This window comes from Antechinus flavipes, chromosome 3 (genome assembly GCF_016432865.1).
Source record: "Antechinus flavipes isolate AdamAnt ecotype Samford, QLD, Australia chromosome 3, AdamAnt_v2, whole genome shotgun sequence".
Taxonomy (NCBI): domain Eukaryota; kingdom Metazoa; phylum Chordata; class Mammalia; order Dasyuromorphia; family Dasyuridae; genus Antechinus; species Antechinus flavipes.
The window spans coordinates 61,955,122-61,973,126 of NC_067400.1; the positions used below are offsets into that span (position 1 = coordinate 61,955,122).

The 18,005-nt window shown below is 34.3% G+C and overlaps 1 protein-coding gene across 1 annotated transcript; it reads right to left on the reverse strand.

The window, feature by feature from the left end:
* Positions 1-15,366: 15,366 nt before the first annotated feature.
* Positions 15,367-17,761, reverse strand: LOC127557750 (protein DBF4 homolog A-like). Its single transcript, XM_051991047.1, has one exon. It carries the CDS (start codon positions 17,750-17,752, stop codon positions 15,680-15,682), a length of 2,073 nt encoding a protein of 690 aa, XP_051847007.1. The 5' UTR covers positions 17,753-17,761; the 3' UTR covers positions 15,367-15,679.
* Between the last annotated feature and the right edge of the window lie 244 nt (positions 17,762-18,005).

The following is an 18,005-nucleotide window of genomic DNA, read 5'->3' on the forward strand; positions in this document are numbered from 1 at the left end:
ATAAAACAAATGCCAACAAGATTAGAAGGGAAACAATAAACTGGGAAACCATTTTTACAATCAAAGGTTCTGATAAAGGCCTCATTTCCAAAATATATAGAGAACTGACCCTAATCTATAAGAAATCAAACCATTCTCCAATTGATAAATGGTCAAAGGATATGAACAGACAATTCTCAGATGAAGAAATTGAAACTATTTATAGACATATGAAATATGCTCCAAATCATTATTAATCAGAGAAATGCAAATTAAGACAACTCTGAGATACCACTACACACCTGTCAGATTGGCTAGAATGACAGGGAAAGATAATGGGGAATGTTGGAGGGGATGTGGGAAAACAGGGACACTGATACATTGTTGGTGGAATTGTGAACACATCCAGCCATTCTGGAGAGCAGTTTGGAACTATGCTCAAAAAGTTATCAAGCTGTGCATACCCTTTGATCCAGCAGTGTTTCTACTGGGTTTATACCCCAAAGAGATACTAAAGAAAGGAAAGGGACCTGTATGTGCCAAAATGTTTGTGGCAGCCCTGTTTGTAGTGGCTAGAAGCTGGAAAATGAAAGGATGTCCATCAATTGGAGAATGGTTGAGTAAATTGTGGTATATGGAAGTTATGGAATATTATTGTTCTGTAAGGAACGACCAGCAGGATGAATACAGAGAGGACTGGCGAGACTTACATGAATTGATGCTAAGTGAAATGAACAGAACCAGGAGATCATTATATACCTCAACAACGATACTGTTTGAAGATGTATTCTGATGGAAGTGGACCTCTTTGATAAAGAGAGCCTTAATTGATCAAAGATGGACAGAAGCAGCTACACCCAGAGAAACAACACTGGAAATGAATATAAACTGCTTGCATTTATTTTTTTCCTCCCGGGTTATTTATACCTTCTGAATTCAATTCTCCCTGTGCAACAAGAAAACTGTTTGGTTTTGCACACACACACACACACACACACACACACACACACACACATATATATATAGGATATACTGCAACCCATTCAACATGTAAAGGACTCTTGCCATTTGGGGAAAGGGGTGGAGGGAGGGAGGGGAAAAATCGGAACAGAAATGAATGCAAGGGATAATGCTGTAAAAAATTACCCTGGCATGTGTTCTATCAATAAAAAATTATTTAAAAAAAAATAAAAAACAAAATTCTACAAAAAAAATAATAATAATTTGTGGTAGGCACAGTATGTGTTTCATTAGTTTCATCAAGGTGAATCAATTTGCCCATTCCAAACAATATAGATCAATAGTGGGATTAAAACCCTGGTAGCTGGAAGAATGGTATTACACTTGAAAGAATAATTCTCATTTCAATGGACATGATGGAAAGTACCATCTCCAACCAGAGAGAGAAGTATAAAGATTGAATGTCAATCAAAGCATAGTATTTCCACTTATTTATTTGTTTTTTTCTTTATTATTTTTCCTTTTGATCTGATTATTTTTTATACTGCATGACAAATATGGAAATAGTTTAAAAGAATTGCTCATGTTTAATTTATATTGAATTTCTTACTGTCTAGGAGGGGAAAGGGGGGAAAGAAGGAGAGAAATTTGGAACATAAGATTTTGCCAAGGTGAATGTTGAAAACTATCTTTGTATGCATTTGGAAAAATAAAATACTATTTTAAAAAAAGAATAGTGCTATAGCTTTCATTTATATAATGCTTTGAGGTTTACAAAACACTTTACAAATATTATTTACTTTTCTCCTTACAACTACATAGGTACTATTATTATTCATTTTAGAGGTGAGGAAACAGGCAAATTGAAGTTAAGAGACTTGTTTCAGGATCACATATTTAGTAAGTGGTTGATGTTGAATTTGAATTCAAGTCTTAACTATCTTAGCCTATTTCCATAAGGTGCAATAGTTAGGTAAAGCATGGGACATGGGTGGATTTGGGGGCAAAATGCTATTTTTGAACACGTTGAGTTTGAGATGCCTACAGGATATCTAGGTTGAAAATATCCTATAGGCATTTGTTTCTTTGGTGTAGAGCTCATAAAGAGGGGCTGGGACTGGTCAAGTGGCTTTGGAATCCATCTCTATAAAGATTCTAATCAAACTCATGGAAGCTAATGTGTCAAGAAAGTGAGAGAAGACCCAAGATACTCACAGTGAAAACACCCACAGTAAAATATTTATGTCCCATATGGGTCTTGCCACAGGCTATGTGATTTAACTAGAGACCACAAGGATTGAAAGATAGAGTAAAAAAAAAAAATACTTGGAAATGAACCCATTTCATTGGGAAAGATTGCAGATATCATATTTCCAGAGAACTTCTGTTACAATGTTTTTCAAGCAATGACATGAAATACATTTCCCTGATGCTCTAGGTTTTTGAATCCATGATTTAGAGCAGCTCAGTCAGAGCAGATGGCTTAGTTCATAGTTCCTGTAAAATCAGCTCAGAGTCATAGCAGTTTAGATATGCTCCGTGTTTTGTTTTATTTTGTTTTATTTCAAGGAGGGCAGGGCTCTCAAGTTAGTCGAATTGGCTTCCCAACCTTCAAGTCATAACTAACAACTCAAATAGCAATCAATTAGGAAGCTGGAAATTTCTAATCTAGAATCTGCAAAATATAGAAGTTTCTTGAGTGGAAGAAAGGTGTCAGTATCAAGAAAGGGAATAAAATGAAATGAAGGAGGAACTAGATAGAAGAAGAATACTTGACTAGTAAATGGATGTTCATAATTACTTGCCATCTAGATAAAGGGGTGGAGAGAAGGGAGGCATAAAAAAAATTGGAACACAAGGTTTTACAAGGGTGAATTTTGAAAATTATCTATGCATGATTCATAAAGCAATGTGTATTAAATAAAAAAACACATTATCATAAATATTATAAATATATTTTAAAAGATACTTATGCATATATTTTAAAAACAAAAAACTTAAAAAGAAAAACAAATGAGTAGATGTCCATAAAGGATGTGCACAAAGGAAAACTAGATAATAATAAAATAAAATGTATATTCCTTCCCAGATAATATCATTCTTCAAGATCAAGTTGAATGCTCTTTAATCTGTGAAAATTAGAATTCCTCGTCAGCAGTGATCTCTCCCTCCTCTTAAAACTCACTTATGTATTTATACTTGAATTACTTTATCAGTTCTAAAATTTGTATATCTTACTGCTCCTGCTATATTCTAAGATTCTTCCTTTTAATTTGTCCTAAAAATTCTCCCATCTGTGTTTAATAATGTTTTACATATAATAAGCATGCAATAAATTAATATCTATAAAATTTGGGGAGTCCTGGGGTTAGAAAACTTGCTTTTTTTTTTCTTTTGAAGGCAAAGGGGAAACTAGAAAAAGTCTAGAAAAAGGTTTTTTTTTGTTGTTGGTTTTTTTTTTTTTTCTTTATGATCTGGTCCTAAGAAATAGGTTTCCTGACACAAAAGGGGGGGGGGGGAGAGGGAAGGAAGATCTACTGGGTATAGATTTAGTCTTCCTTCAATTGAACTCAAAGTACTTGATAGATAAAATCTCATTTATCTTCAACACACTTCTGGATATGCTAGGAACTAAGGAATAGCATAGTGGAAGAGACTAAGCCTTGACTCTCAGGAATTCTGTAGTTCCCATGACTCTAACTAGCTGTTAGACCACAATTCCACTTCTGAATTAAATGATTCCCTGTATTTCTAGTTTTTAAAGCCCTTTTGCATGTTTCAGGATTAAAAGCACCGTAAGAATGTCTAGTGCTATAATAATAGAACCACAGCTTGCTCATGTGATGTTAAATACCCTAATAGAAAGGATATTCAATATAATCTAACACAAACAAATCTTTTCACTATTTTTTCTTGTTAACTAAAAATGACACAAATTTAAATTAATAACTGATATAGTAATAAAGCTGTTAAAAGGTAGGATTTATTGCATATTAATCCTTAAACTCTTTATTTAGGCTGGAAGTGATTATATGATAATAAGATAAATGCTTTGCTAAGTGAATAAAAACTAAAAATACTATGTATAGCACAGAGACACATTTAAGGATACATCTGTAATGCATTAATTTACATCATTATTCCATAAATTTCTTCTCCTTTTTAAAGTAAAATCTCAAGCAGAAATCGACATGTTGAAAAGACCCCAAGAAGTACTAACCTTGGTGAAGAATAGGTAAATTTGGCAGAGCTCTCATGTCATTGGAATGTTTTTCTCTTGATCTCAAAGAGAATGGAAAATAATCCAAAGAAATCCCAACAAGGGCTTGGCAAAGATTCAAACAGTCTCTCCATTTTATTCCAATATCTCCAGACACTCCCTCTCCACTCCCCAAGGAAGAACCTTTCTTAATCCATAACACCTACTGAGGATGAGTCATTCATCAGCTGGAACACATCTGCTACTGTAAATCAAAATGGATTACTTTGCTTGTAGATGACATGACTATTGTGTACATAATTTACTTAGATTTTAGAGGAAATTTTGATAAACTATCTCATATTATTCTCTTGGAGAAGATGGAGAGATTTGAAATAGACAATATCTTTTAATAGATTCAGATCTGGTGGAATGGTTGGATTTAATGAGTAGTTTTTAATGACTCAATTAAAGTCAACTAGAGTCAACTTGAAGTCTCCAGTAGAGTGGTTCAGGGCTCTGTTGCTTGGCATTATGCTGTTTCACATTTCTATCAATGATTTATAAAAAGTCAGAGATTATATAATATTTGTATTTGAAGCAGTAGAGCACTTGACTTGAATTTTGCTTCAACTATGTATGAACTTTGTGACCATAGGCAAATAATTTAAACTCTGTTTGCCTCAGTAAACATCCCACCTACAAAACAGGGATAATATTAGCACCTCCAAAGATTATGAGGATCAAATGAGATAATTATGTTTATATATTTATTTGTATAGAAAAATGTATAAATTATATATTTATCTATATATTAATATAATTTACTTATTTACAAAGCACTTACTATGTACTTAGTGTAGTTCTTGGGACATAGTAAGTGCCATATAAATGTTAGCTATTACCATTTACCATTACATATTACAAAATTAGAAAGAATAACTAACATAATGATTAGTACTCAAACTACAAACAGATCATGACTGGATAGAGCATTCAGCTATATAGATTAAGATGAAATTATATAAAGATAAATCCATGTGATCTTAAAGTTGGCTGAAAATCAACAACTTCCCAGAGGTTAGATAGGGAAACCATGGATAATCAACAGATGTTCTGAAGATGATCTGCAGGCTTCAGTGCTCCAGAGCCAGTTTCTTAAACTCTGGTTCACAATCCTCATGTGGGGTCTTATAATTGAATGTGGAATTGCAATCAGATTATAATCTATTTTTTAATGTTTGAATTGTATATATATATATATATATATATACCCAGGGTCATGTAAAAATTATTCAGGTAAAAAGGGGTTATGAATGGGAAAAGTTTAAGAAACTCTATTCTAGAGTGCCTGATCTAGATTGAAATTCAATTGTGGGCAAATCCAGATACGCTGCTGATATCTAATGTAGGATCAAAATAGAGAAAGAAAATTATAGACTAATTTCCCTAATGAATATTGGTACAAAAATCAAATAAAATATTAGCAAAGAGATTACAGCATGTTATCACCAAGATAATATACTATGACCAAGTAGGACTTATACTAGGAATGCAAAGCTGGTTCAATATTAGGAAAACTATTACCATAATTGCCTATATTAATAACCAAACTAACAAATCATATGATTATCTCAATAGATGGAGTAAAAGCATTTAACAAAATCCACCACTCCATCCTATTAAAAATACTAGAGAGCATATGAATAAATGGAGTTTTCCTTAAAATAATCAGTAGTATCTAGCTAAACACATAATATACAAGCATAATACAATGGGTATAAACTAGAACCATGAAAAAATAAGATGAAGGGTAAAACAAATCACCCATCACATACAATCACCATTACTATTCAATATTGGATTGGAAATGTTAGCTTGAGTAATAAGAAATGAAAAATAAATGGAAGGAATTAGAGTAGGTAATGAGGAAACAAAATTATCATTCTTTGCAGATGATATGATGATATACTTAGAGAATCAACCGAAAAAAACTAATAGAAACAATTGACAGCTTTTGTAGGATATAAGATAAATGCACATAAATCATTGGCATTTCTGTATGTCACCAATAAAGTCCAGTAGCGAGAGATAAGTATAGATAATTTAAAATATTTGGGAGTCTATCTGCCAAGAAAAAGCCAGGAACTATTTGAACACCATTACAAAACACTTTCCACACAACCAAAATTAGATCTAAACATTTGGAAGAATATAAAAAACTCATGGGTAGAGTGAGCAAATGTAAAAAAAATGACAATGCCATCTAAATTAATCTACTTATTCAGTGCCATACCAATCAAACTTCCAACAATTTATTTTACGGATCTAGAAAAACATAATAACAAAGTTCATCTGGAAGAACAAAAAAAAAAAAAATCAGGAATTTCAAGGTAATTAATGAAAAATGCAAATGAAGGTGGACAACCAGACATAAAACCCTATTATAAAGCAGAGGTCATCAAAACCATGTAGTACTGACTAAGGAATAGAGTAGTTGATCAGTGGAATATGTTAGTTTCACAATACACAATTGTCAATTACTAGAGTAATCAAGAGTTTGATGAACCCAAAGACCTCAGCTTCTGGGATTAGAATTCATTATTTGATGAAAATTTCTGAAAAAGCTGGAAAATAATATCCAGAGATTAGACATTGACCAGCACCTAACAACCTTATACAAGGTAAGGTCAAAATGTTTTCATGATTTAGACAGAGTGATAATATATGCAACTTTGAAGAAAAAAGGAATAGTCTACCTCTCAGATATATAGAAAAGGAAGGAATTTATGGTCAAAGAAGAACTAGAGAACATTATGAAATTAAAAACTGGGGAATTTTGATTATATGACATTAAAATATTTTTGAAAAACAAAACCAATGCAGCCAAGATTAGCAGGGAAGCAGAAAACTGGGGGGAAAGTTTTACATCCAAGGGTTCTGATAAAGACCTCATTTCTGAAATACATAGAGAATTGATTCAAATTTAGAAGAATACACGTCATTCTCCCATTGATAAATGAGCAAAGGGTATGGATAGAGAATTTTCAGATGAAGAAATTAAAGCTTTTCAGGTCATATGAAAAAAAATGCACTAAATCAGAAATGCAAGTTAAGATAACTCTGAAGCACCACTACACAACTATCAAATTAACTAAGTTGACAGGAAAACATAATGATAAATGTTGGAGAAGATGTGGGAAAACTGGTACACGAATTCATTGTTGGTGAAGTTGTGAACTGATCCAACCATTCTGGAGAGCAAATTGGAACTATGCCCAAAGGGCTCTCAAACTGTTCATATCCTTTGATGCAGCAGTATCTCTACTGGGCCTCTATCCCAAAGAAATCATAAAAAAGGGAAAAGGACCCACATGTGCAAAAATGTTTGTAGCAACCTTTTTTTATAATAGCAAGAAACTGAAAGCTGAGTTGATGCCCATCAGTTAGGGAATGACTAAATAAGTTATAGTATGTGAATATTATGGAATATTATTGTTCTATAAGAAATGATTAGCAGGATGATTTCAAAAAAGCCTGGAAAGACTTAAATGAACTTATGCTAAGTGAAGTGAGTAGAACCAGGAGAACAATATACACAGCGACAAGATTTTGTAAAGATCAACTGTGATAGACTTGGCTCTTTTCAACAGTGAAGTGATTCAGGCCAATTCAAATAAACTTGTGAGGGAGAAAGCCATCTGCACTCAGAAAGAGGATTGTAGAGACTCAATGTGGTTTACAACAAAGTGTTTTCATCTTTTTGTTGTTGTTTGTTTTGTTTTTCTTTCTCATTTTTTTTTCCTTTTTAATCTGATTTTTCTTGTACAGCATATTTATGGAAATATGTAAAGAAGAATTGCACATTTAACATATATTGGATTACTTGCTTTCAAGGGAAGGGGAATGGAGGAAAGGAGGGAGAATAATTTGGAACATAAGGTTTTGCAAGGATGAATTTTGAAAACTACCTGCATGTATTTTGATAATAAAAAGCTATTATTAAAAGATAAAAATATTATTCAATTATGAAAAATTCAACAAAATAAATAGAAATATCTAATACAACATAGATGAAAATATATTTTATAACTGAGTCAATATATAACCTATGGAGATTCTTATACATAGATGAATGATCCCTTTTCTTATTGGCATTTGACGTTGAGGCCTTAGTGGATGGCAGCTTCAATATAAATTATGTGCTTCCAAAAATGGAATTTGATATTAAGCTGCATTAAGAATGGCTTGGCTTTTGGGAACAGGGAAATAATTGTCAAATGAATTGTGTTCCATTCTGTGCACCACAACTTCAAAATATTGAAATTCCTCTAGAAAACACTGAGGATGGTCTAGGGCTTTGAGTCCATGCCCCATGAGGATCCCTTGAACAAACTGGGGATATTTACATAATGAAGAGATGACTCAATAGGAATTTGATGGTTGTCTCCAAGCATTTGAAGGGACCCCATAGGTAGGGGGATTCTACATTTTCTATTAGGAACCACAGTGCAGAGCTAGAAAGAATGATATGTGGTTGTTAGGAGGCAAATTTAGCCTTCATGTCACAGATAACTTCCTGACAATTAGCTCTTTTTAAAAGGGTCTTGGGGTACCTTAAGTAGATGTAAGGATTATTTAGGATCTCATAACTTTTGTGTTATGTTACAAACAGTATTTCTTCCATGTATGTCAGACTCAGTAGTCACTAGATTTCTTACCACTGTCAAATTCCCTGATTTTAATTCTTCTGACTTGGAACTACCATGGCTGCAATATAAATAAAAATATTAACAATATCCTTGTGTATCTGTCTCTCCATCCCTCCATCTCTCTTTGTCTTTCATAGATAGATAGATATGTACTAAACACATCCATATCACATATATAAATACATAGATATATACATACATGTAAATGTATATATTGTGTATATACACAAGCACATTATGTGTATATATTGACACACAACTTATATATAATTTTATATATTAAATATTTATTTATCATGTTATTTTTCATATGTTTATATGTCTAAAAATTTGTCTATGTATGAATAAAAAGAAAAAAAAAACAACAAGCATTATGGTTCCTTTGCTATAGAAATTCCTCAGGGAGTCTTGTATCAACTGCTATCTAGACTACTGCCTTATAACTTCTTTCTCACCCCCCCCCCCCCCACAAGTCTTACTCGCTGCTTTGTGGGCCTTTTTTATCAGACCAATTTTAAATTGCTAGTTTCTGCCTGCTGTATGGAATTCCCCAAGCTGTGATTTTGCTTTTCCTGGAAGTTCTGAATCTGAGACTTCAGGACTTAATCCAACCTTACCACTTATTAAAGATTGGAAGTTAAAAGCGAGTCCTTGAATATTGACTTCTCACTACCCCAGATAGCTTGCTGAGACTAGTTGTTTAAAAACATGCATCCACCTCGTCTTACTCTTCCTATGTCAATGAATCTGAACCCTGCCTACCTTGTCTGTCTTTTCATGTCTTCTACAATGTCATCCCCTTACTCCTATCTTCTTCTGCTCTACTTTACTTCAAATCGCTCACTCCATATCAAGCAAACTTTCCACTCTGCTCTATGAAATATCTGTTTTTTAGTTAACAAACTTGATTTCAAGTCAAGTTTTTTTGATTTCCCATTTCCTTTTTATCACATCTTCTGCCATTAGCTGAGACTTGGTTTTCCCCAAGACATAGCTTTCTTGCATACTCCCCAATTTCATGAATCATGGTGGGAAGTTCTTATACTTCTTGCTTCCTATTGTTCCTTGAGGTCTTTCCCTGTACCTCAATCGTTTAGTAACTGTTGCTTCTTTGAGATCCATTCAATCAAAATTTTACCAGCTAACTAAAAAATCTGATAGCTATTATCTACTGATTCATAAAATGCTCTCTTTCTTAGATTAATCCTTTTTTAATTTTTTTTAAAGGCAGACAAGATTAAATGACTTGCCCAAGATCACAAAGGTAGTTAGTGTTTGAAGCCAAATCTGAACTAAAGTCCTCTTGTCTCCAGGGGCAGTGATTTATCCACTGTACCACCTATCTGTCAATATTTTTAGTGCCTCACTCAGTTTCTTTCTTTCTACTTCAACTCCTGTCCTCTTACTAGTGGATTTAAACCTATGTATTGATAATCTCTCAAACTCTACTCAATTTTCATGACCTCCTCTTCTATACCTTAGCTTCAAAGAGGAATTTTATCCTTTATCTTAGTACTATTCCACTCTGAAATCCTTCCTCTGATCATAATATTTTATCATTTATTCTTTCTCTCTACCTTACAACCTCTAATGCTGTCCTTTTTCTTCTTTGAGACCAATTATAAAAAAGAGAGAGAGCTTGATGAATACAGGAAAAAGAAAACATTAAAAGGCTCAGAATAACTGATAGAAAGTGAAACAAACAGAACCAAGCAAATACTATAAGCAATTACTACAACAATGCAAATGAATAAAATAATAATGACAGATCAAAAATAAATACTGCAAAGTTATGAAGAATAGTTTTTGCTTCAAATAAGATATATGAGAAGAAACATTCTTCTACTCCTTTGTAAAATTGGAGAGCTTAAGAATATGGAAAATTTTATACAATGTCAGTTTTTTTTTTCAATATAGATTAGATTGGCTGCATTTTTTCTCTTTAAAAATATTAAAATATATATTATGGAGTGCTCTCAGAGAGGAAGGAAGGAGGGATAAATGGGGAAATCTAGACAATGCACAAAAAATACTAATAAAATCTATTTTTAAATTAAATTAATATAACATTATTGTGTACGTGCTGAACAACAAAAGCCAAACTATTTGACTGTAAAAAAATAATTCTATTCTGGAATTTCCCTAGAGATATCTTGTGATAGGTCAGAGTTCCTTCTGATAGGTCAGAGTGGCTTCTGATAATTCCAAAACAAAGAGGTGAGAGGACAAATGGTCAAATTATTTATGTCGTGATAACAGTCCCTAATTAATTATTTCTCACAGGTCAGACAGAGATTATTTGCATACCAAAATACTTTGAACTATCCCTTAGAATTTTATAATGACTGCAAAAATTTTTGTTAACCTCTTTAGGACATAGTGTAAATGTTACAAGTTGGTACATGTACTTAGAGCACTATAAGGATCACAAGAACATAGATTTAAAACTGATCCGGAACTTAAAGGATATCTAACCAAACTGTCTTCATTTTACAGCTAGGAAAAATGAGAGGCAGACAGATCATCACTTCCCTGGGGTCACACAGCTAGTGTATGAGGCAGGATTTAAACCCAGGTCATCTTGATTGCAAAAACAATGCTCTCTCTACCACACCAATATAAAATCTTTTTTTTTTCTTTTAATATCAGAAAGTGCATAAATCAAAGAATGATGATCCCATCTTGAATGATAGCCATTTCATCAATTTTTGCTGCCAACCTTTAAAAAAATTATGTTTGGACTCTTCCCCCAGGAGGGTATTTAATTCTCTTGATAAATTAATGACTTGGCTTCTAACTGAATCAGCTTAACTCCAAAGCACTGCAATTAGTGGAATGTGTTTCCATTTATAATTGTTCCAGGATATCAACAATACAACAAGGAAACCACCAGAATTGTCGATTACAATCTAGGAAGTAAGCTGAATTAGTCACATTCAAGGTCACTTATTTTACATTGAAATATTAAAGGAAACTAAAGCAAATTGGCAAACTATTAGCCAAGGTGGGGAAATAGTGCCATTAATGGGGAGGCATCAGGAAACTCAGTATTTTGAAGGAAAGTAGAATTTCTCTGTAACAAATCTGAAATTAAAAGAAGTCAAAAATTGTTTTCAATAACATTCATTTAAGAATTAAAGTACATATACTTTTCTTTTCTTAAAAAGGAAAACTGGATGAATTGGTGTTCGATTTTTGATTTTTTTGGTCAAAATCTGTTTTCTTGTTGTTTCTTCTTCTTCTTCTCCTCCTCCTCCTCCTCCTCCTCCTCCTCCTCCTCCTCTTCCTCCTCCTCCTCCTCCTCCTCCTCTTCCTCCTTCTCCTTCTTCTCCTTCTTCTTCTTCTTCTTCTCCCCCCCTTCTTTTTCAACATGCATCCTAAGACAATTTCCTTCAATAGTTTGGCCAAAGTATTTTTAAATCTTTAAGAACTCCAACCAAGACAATAACCAACAATGCTTCTATAAGACTGATGAATGTTACATGACAAAGGTGATAGACTGCAGATGCAAATGAAGCATATTTTTGAAAGTGGCAAAAGTGGGAGTTTGTTTTGTTTGACTATGCAGATTTGTTCCAAGGACTTCAATTTTCTTTTTTTTTTTTTTTAAGGTTTGCAAATTGGAAAAAAAAAAAAAAGAAAAGAAAATCATAGCTTTTTTTTTTTGGGGGGGGGGCGGGGGAAGGGAAATGCAATAACATGTCAAAGATCAATCTCCACAGGTAAAGAGACATAGGGAAATAACAAGAAGTCTAAATTTTAACCCTGGACAAATCAATTTTTTGTAGCATTAGGCACACCACACTAACATGTTTCTACCTCACCATCAAGTTCCACAGTCATAGGAAGAAGAAACAGAAAGGGCTAGTGGAGTGAAATGAGGGAAAATGTCCATTCTAGGAATTGGAGTTGCAAAGGATTATAAATGTATGAGGCAAAGGTAACCATACTAGGATCATTGTCCATTATAATCATTTCCAATACCTTTTGGTAGCTTGGTTTATGTTTCATTGATTGTCTAGACTCAAGAATGAGATAGACAAAATGTTGATAATGTATATTAAGTATATATTCTACATATATTTGTTTTCATAATGTCAAATGGTATATATTTACCAGCGCACTCTGAATAGATGCTTGCTAATTTAAAAAAAAAAATCATCTTGAAAAAGAAAAAAATGCCACCTTATGCAGAATTAAGATTTTCTATGAGTGAAGAATAATATTTAATAAATGATGGTAGAGCTCTAGAAGGTTACATTTTGACAGTAAACTTCACTTTTTTGTTAAATTTTTGTTAAAAATTACAATGAAGTTAACAAATAGAAACTTTAAAGTGATTAGTGATCCTCTTTATGATATACTGGGCAGAGGTTTGTTTTAGAGTATCTGGAAGATGTTAGTTCAAATCCTATCTTTGTAATATGGTGGCTTGGTGAACATTTTTGTAAATTACTGAACCTCTCAATTCTCCAAGCAGCTTTTTAAATTAGTAGGTGACTCACAAACATATATTAGTGGAAATAATTTTCACAGAAGATGTTCCTCATACTGATAGCAAAATGATAGGTCTGAGCTCTGCCTCTGGGAAAAAGAAAAAGGAAATTGCAATGATCAGTAATATAGACATGTTAATAAAGATTGGGTTCAGGGTAATGGACATTTTTGGTTACATAAACTCTCCCACAGAAATTATTATGGGTTTCTCATCTTACTGGGGAGGTGTGGAGGGAAAACACATAAATCAATGATATCAGAAATTCATTACAAATAAAAATAAATTTTGCATATTGTTCTTGGCAAAAAATTTTCATAATCCTTTGATTATGCATGAACACATTGGCTTTCAAATGGCCTCTGTTTTTCTTTCTCATTTTAAAATGAAGTTCTTAGATGATCATGTAAGAATAATCCCTGTTAGGCTATAATTTTATGAATTTAACTTTTCTTTGAAACCAAACACCCTATTGCTTTTAAATTCATTTATCATAATCCTAATATAAGAAGTACATATGCCTAAAGTGTTCCTTCTCTTCATCCCTCCTTCCTTATCACAAAACACTTGAATCTTATGTTTCAGTTAATAATTCTGTGGTTTTGCCATCTTTTGAGGAACATAGAACAAGAAAAGAACCACTGAAGCTATATTCTGATTTTTGTTAAACAAAAGCATTTTAAAAAGTTTCCAAGAAAAAGATCATCCACTCAATGGTACATTCAGATAAATATCAAATAGGAATAAACAGGAACTAACATACTGTTGCCACAGGCTTTATGATGATAAATATCAATAATTTAGAGACATAATATAACTGTATACACTCATAATGTTTTTCTGTGCCAGGAATATGAAAAAGAATATAAAATAATTCACCAAGTCTTCAAAAATGAAGGCCCATCTCTAATAATTTCTTCAACCTGTCCCTGAAATCTTTTCCCCATTCTTTAACCATTCTCTTTTTTTTTTTTCCAAAGGGAAATAAATCACTGAAATTTTAATAGCTTGTCATATGTTTAGTTATTAGGATAATCTAAATGTCACTTAAATAATAAAATTAGCGTAGATGGCGGAGCAGGCACACACGACTCTCTAAGCTCCTCTCATTACCCTCATAACCAAATATTTAATCCAGCCTCAAAAATAACTCTTCACTGCTTAAATTCATGAAGATAAGAAGCACTACAACTTACCAGCCGATACGGAAGCTCGCCAGGAAAAGTTTGTCCTGAGGGGCCAGGAACAGACTAGCACAGGCAGCGAGAGACTAACGTCCTGAGCAGACCAGGGGCGGGGGTGATCTCTGTGGCTAGAGAAGTTATAGGGACCACTCTGCTATAGGCTAACTGCTCTACCTTGATTACAAAGCAGTAAACTGGCAGAGAAGTTAAAGCCTAAAACAGAGAGTCCTCTAAAAAACACCAGAACCTAACGAGATCTGGCTGTAACCCCTCAAACCCGGAAGTGACTCAGGCAGACTTTACCGCAGCCCTTCGGCCACATCCAGCAGTTCGGGGCTTTTGTGGGGGCAGTTACTAATCTGCACAACAGTGGGGCACAGTCTGGGCAGTCTCTAATCGGCAGAGTGGGGGCTCGGCCTGGGGCAATAGAACTTCCCCAGCAGACTGTGCTTCCCCTGGAAGACACTTCCTGTCCCTGCAAATCCATTCACTGCTCAACTGCTAATACCTACAGCCCCAGGGCAGGGTTTGGCTTGGGAAGTGAAACTCTCACTGCTCAGCGTCTAGCCCCAGGGCAATCATTATCTCACAGACCTGAGGTTCTTTGAAAGGCACTTTCCCAGCCTGGCCCTGCAGGCCTGAGTTACTTTCTGGTGGGGAACTCTTTCCCAGAGCACTCCAGTACCTCGCTGCTTTTTGTAGCCGGTCGACAGGACAGCTACCCCGTCCATATACCTTTCACTGCTCTGCAGAGGAAGCTGGTAACCTCCTGGCTCTGAAGGCAGACCTTACAGGCTTGAACAAAATGAGTAAAAAAATCAAAAGAATGATTGATAGTTTCTTTCTTTTTTTTTTAATTGATTATTTAGAAACAATTTTATTTAGAAATTATGTTAACAATATGCAAGAGGTAGCAGATTCCTTAGCTTCAGTTGCATTTACTTATGTAAAAGTACTTCATTCTTAGGAAAATACTAATAATCATCTTTATTTTTAATATTTACATATGGTTATTTAAATGTACAGGTGACACAAATAATAAAACAAAAATTTTTACATATATATAAAAATATTTTCAGGAATACAATCCTCGCCATTTGTGAAAAAATTACAAATTAAAAACAAAAAAACAAACAAAAAAAAAACTCCTCTAAAACCCAGTAAATGTAGAAGTTGAAGAAGGGGAAGAGAGAAACATGGACAATAAACTATTTCCAGTTTCTTCTTCCCAAACTTCTAAAACATCACACAAACCATGGTTTTCAGAACAGCTTGTAAAACCCAAAAACTCAGAATTGTCTTCACTGGTTTGAAATAATTCCACTAAAGACTGTACTGGTGAACTACGAATACTGTTTTCTTCCTTTGTAGCAGGAAATTCTGTTTTGTTCTTTAAATGTAATTTGACATTTTTCTTCTGACTTCTTTTTTTATTTCTTCCTAATACAATTTTTACTTTGCAGTGCAGCCGCCCTGAAGGTAAACTGTCTGTACTTTTGTCATCCACTTGTTTGGGTTCTTCACCAGAAGGACTATAGGATACTATCTTGGCTTGACCTATTGATTGTTTTGGTGAATTGCTAATGACTCTAAGACTAGAATCATTACGATGTGGGGAGCTAGTGCCTTTCTTCTTCTGACAGGTATCTGGAAAAAGTATACTATCTGACTTTCGTTTTAGTTGAGATACATTTTTGTCTGTTTCATCAAAATCAGAAACGTGCATAAATGTCTCTAGGATATATGGGCAGTATTCTGTTTTTAATTCTTCTAAGTCTTTTTCATTTCTAATTCCTTTATGGTCAGAAACTTCAGGAGTATATCCCTGCGTATCATTATTTAGAGGTAGTTGTACCAAATCCAGCTTAATGTTCTCTTTCACTGGATTTATTATAGAAGACTTTCTACAATCCAAATGCTCTCCAAGCTTGCTTGTTGAATTGTAAGGACATGGGCTGCATGAAGCAAATGAATCTATAGGCTCTGAACTGAAGGCAACTTTCTGTGAAGGATCCTTGCTTTCTTGATATTGGAAATTCTGTTTTATCACCTGTTTGGTAGGATTTCCCTGAGGGTTATTAGGGGAAACACAGTGCAATTCCAGTTCCTTTTCAGGTTCATTCCTTTTAAAAGTATTTCCAGTAATGGGAGCAAAAGATCCAATACTGCATTTTACTCTTCTGGATATATTATTTTTATATTCTACAAAATCATACACCAACTTCGATATGATATCATCAACAACTTGATACTGAGTACTCTGTGCAAAGTTTCTGTGTTGTTCACTTAGAAGATGGGCCTGGAGCGCCTCATACTTCTGGGAGCAGCACTCACAGTAACCTTTCCTCTTGTTCTCTCGCAGGCGGGGCTGTGCGGGGGTGCAGCGCCCTTCACCAGTTTCACAACCAGTTCTGTTCCTTTGCTTAGCTTGCATTTGTTTCTGCAGACTAGATGTTTTATCCAAATCAAAAGGGCTGCAAGGCTTAGGGACGGAATAGTTTATAAGAGGTATATTGGACAACTGAAGGTAAAATGGTCTGTAATGGTGACTTGAATCTTCCACTTTTACAAAAGGCTTTTTGAGACTTCCTGTTTTTGTTTTCTGAACACCCAATCGTTTTCCCACTTCTCGTATTGATGTGCTTGATTTCTTGATCAGATACAATTCTTTTTTCTTTTGTTCAATATAGTATGTAATATCATCAATATGAAGAATTTTCACTCCCCAGGATAAAGCATTTGACAATATACTATTTGAAGGGATGAATTCATGTTCCTTGATAGCTTTTTCAACTAATAATTTTCCTCTGCTCATACATACTGGATCTGGAGTCTTTAATGAACTTCCATCACAGCTAGGATGAGGTGAAGTATTTCCTCCTGTATATGTTGATTCCAGACTTGGGACAGGAGAAATACACCCCAATGTCTGAGCATATTTGGCTTCCTTTTTATTTGAAATTAGATAACTTATATCTTTGCTGAGAAATTCTTCAACTCTCCCTCCTAGTTCCTTGAGGTCCTTTTCCAGCCTTTCAGATATCACAACAGATGGCAAATCAAGATAAAAGACTTTTCCCCAGAGTGGCTTATATTTAGATTTTTCTGATTTGTTATCATTTTTCACAGTTTTCAAAGATGGTCTATTCTTCTCATTTTTTATTTGGATACCACCTGCCGGATGATGGCCTTTGCTGCGGATCCTCATGGTGCCGACTTTCATGGCCGCTGTGCCGCGGTCCACATGCTGGGGCCGGCTCCTGCTGCTGCTCTAGCCGGGCTGCCAGCCGGGGCAGGAAGGGAACAGACCGACAGATTGATAGTTTCTACCCAGAAAGAGAACAGCTTTTCAACCCTGAAGAGACTAATAGCAGACAGTCTCCAGATGATTGTTGGTCTCTAATACAAAAGGCTCTCCTAGAAGAGACTATTCAAAACCTTAAAAGAGAGCTAGAAGAAAAATGGGGAAAGGAAAG

Bases quoted from the DNA above. Each gene is read 5' to 3' on its own strand.
- LOC127557750 (XM_051991047.1), bottom strand. From the start codon at position 17,752: ATGAAAGTCGGCACCATGAGGATCCGCAGCAAAGGCCATCATCCGGCA.